The following is a 1,055-nucleotide window of genomic DNA, read 5'->3' as shown; positions in this document are numbered from 1 at the left end:
GGTGACACAGAGCTCGTTTTGGGGCTGGGATGAAGAGAGGGGGTGCTCCGGGGCGTCGAGTTGGGCGCAGAGGGAAGGGCTGGGTCTGGGGGACAAGGTGGAGGAACCTGGTTGGGACTGGGGGTCTGTTGGGACTTGGAGAGTTTGGTTGGGATTGTGTGCTGAGGGGACAAGGGGGATCTGGTAGGGACAGGGAGACCTCAGCAGGGACTGGGGGACAAGGGGAGGCTGGCAGGGATGTGGGAGACCCGTCTGGGACCCGGAGAGTCAAGACAGTGCTGGTAGGGACATGGAGAACAAGGGGGACCTGGCTGGGATGGGCAAGGACAGGGAAACCCAGCAGGGACTGGGGGACAAGGGGAGGGAGACCCGTCTGGGACCGGGGGTCAAGACAGTGCTGGTAGGGACATGGAGAACAAGGGGGACCTGGCTGGGATGGGCAAGGACAGGGAGACCCAGCCGGGACTGGGGGACAAGGAAAGTCTGGCAGGGATGCGGGAGACCCGTCTGGGACTGGGAGGGGCGAGGCAGTGCTGGTAGGGACATGGAGAACAAGGGGAACCCGGCTGGGATGGGCAAGGACAGGGAGACCCAGCCGGGACTGGGGGACAAGGGGAGGCTGGCAGGGACATGGGAGACCCGTCTGGGACTGGGAGGGTCGAGGCAGTGCTGGTAGGGAGATGGGGAACAAGGGGGACCCGGGTGGGACAGGCAGGGACTGGGGGACAAGGAAAGTCTGGCAGGGATGCGGGAGACCCGTCTGGGACCAGGGGAGTCGAGGCAGTGCTGGTAGGGACAAGGGGGACCCGGCTGGGACGGGCAAGGACAGGGAGACCCAGCAGGGACCCAGGGGTGACAAGGGGGGCTGTACCCGGGGAAAGGGGCTGGTCCCGGGGGGAATAAGGGTCGATCCCCGGTTGGTCCCGGTGTTGCCGGTCACAGCCGGCGGGTACCTGGTTTCCGGAAAGCGGGGAGGCGAAGCGGTGGCTGTGGAGGTTGCGGCCGGTGCCCAGGTGGGTGAGGCGGATGGCCTGCCCGCACCGCACCGGGGTGCC

At 66.7% G+C, this 1,055-nt stretch overlaps 1 protein-coding gene across 1 annotated transcript in view; it reads right to left on the bottom strand.

Moving 5' to 3' along the window:
• SDF2 (stromal cell-derived factor 2) overlaps positions 1–1,052 on the bottom strand; it is a gene marked incomplete at its 5' end in the record, with an annotated part of 1,525 nt that extends 473 nt beyond the window's left edge. The window contains one exon of the mRNA XM_010159126.1: positions 954–1,052. Coding sequence (XP_010157428.1) covers positions 954–1,052 — 99 coding nt within the window. The remainder of the gene's footprint in view (positions 1–953) is intronic.
• Positions 1,053–1,055: the final 3 nt, after the last annotated feature.

Source organism: Eurypyga helias, unplaced genomic scaffold (assembly GCF_000690775.1).
Source record: "Eurypyga helias isolate BGI_N326 unplaced genomic scaffold, ASM69077v1 scaffold42610, whole genome shotgun sequence".
Lineage (NCBI taxonomy): Eukaryota > Metazoa > Chordata > Aves > Eurypygiformes > Eurypygidae > Eurypyga > Eurypyga helias.
The sequence above is the reverse complement of the archived record's forward strand: the minus strand, read 5'-3'. Positions and strand labels throughout refer to the sequence as shown.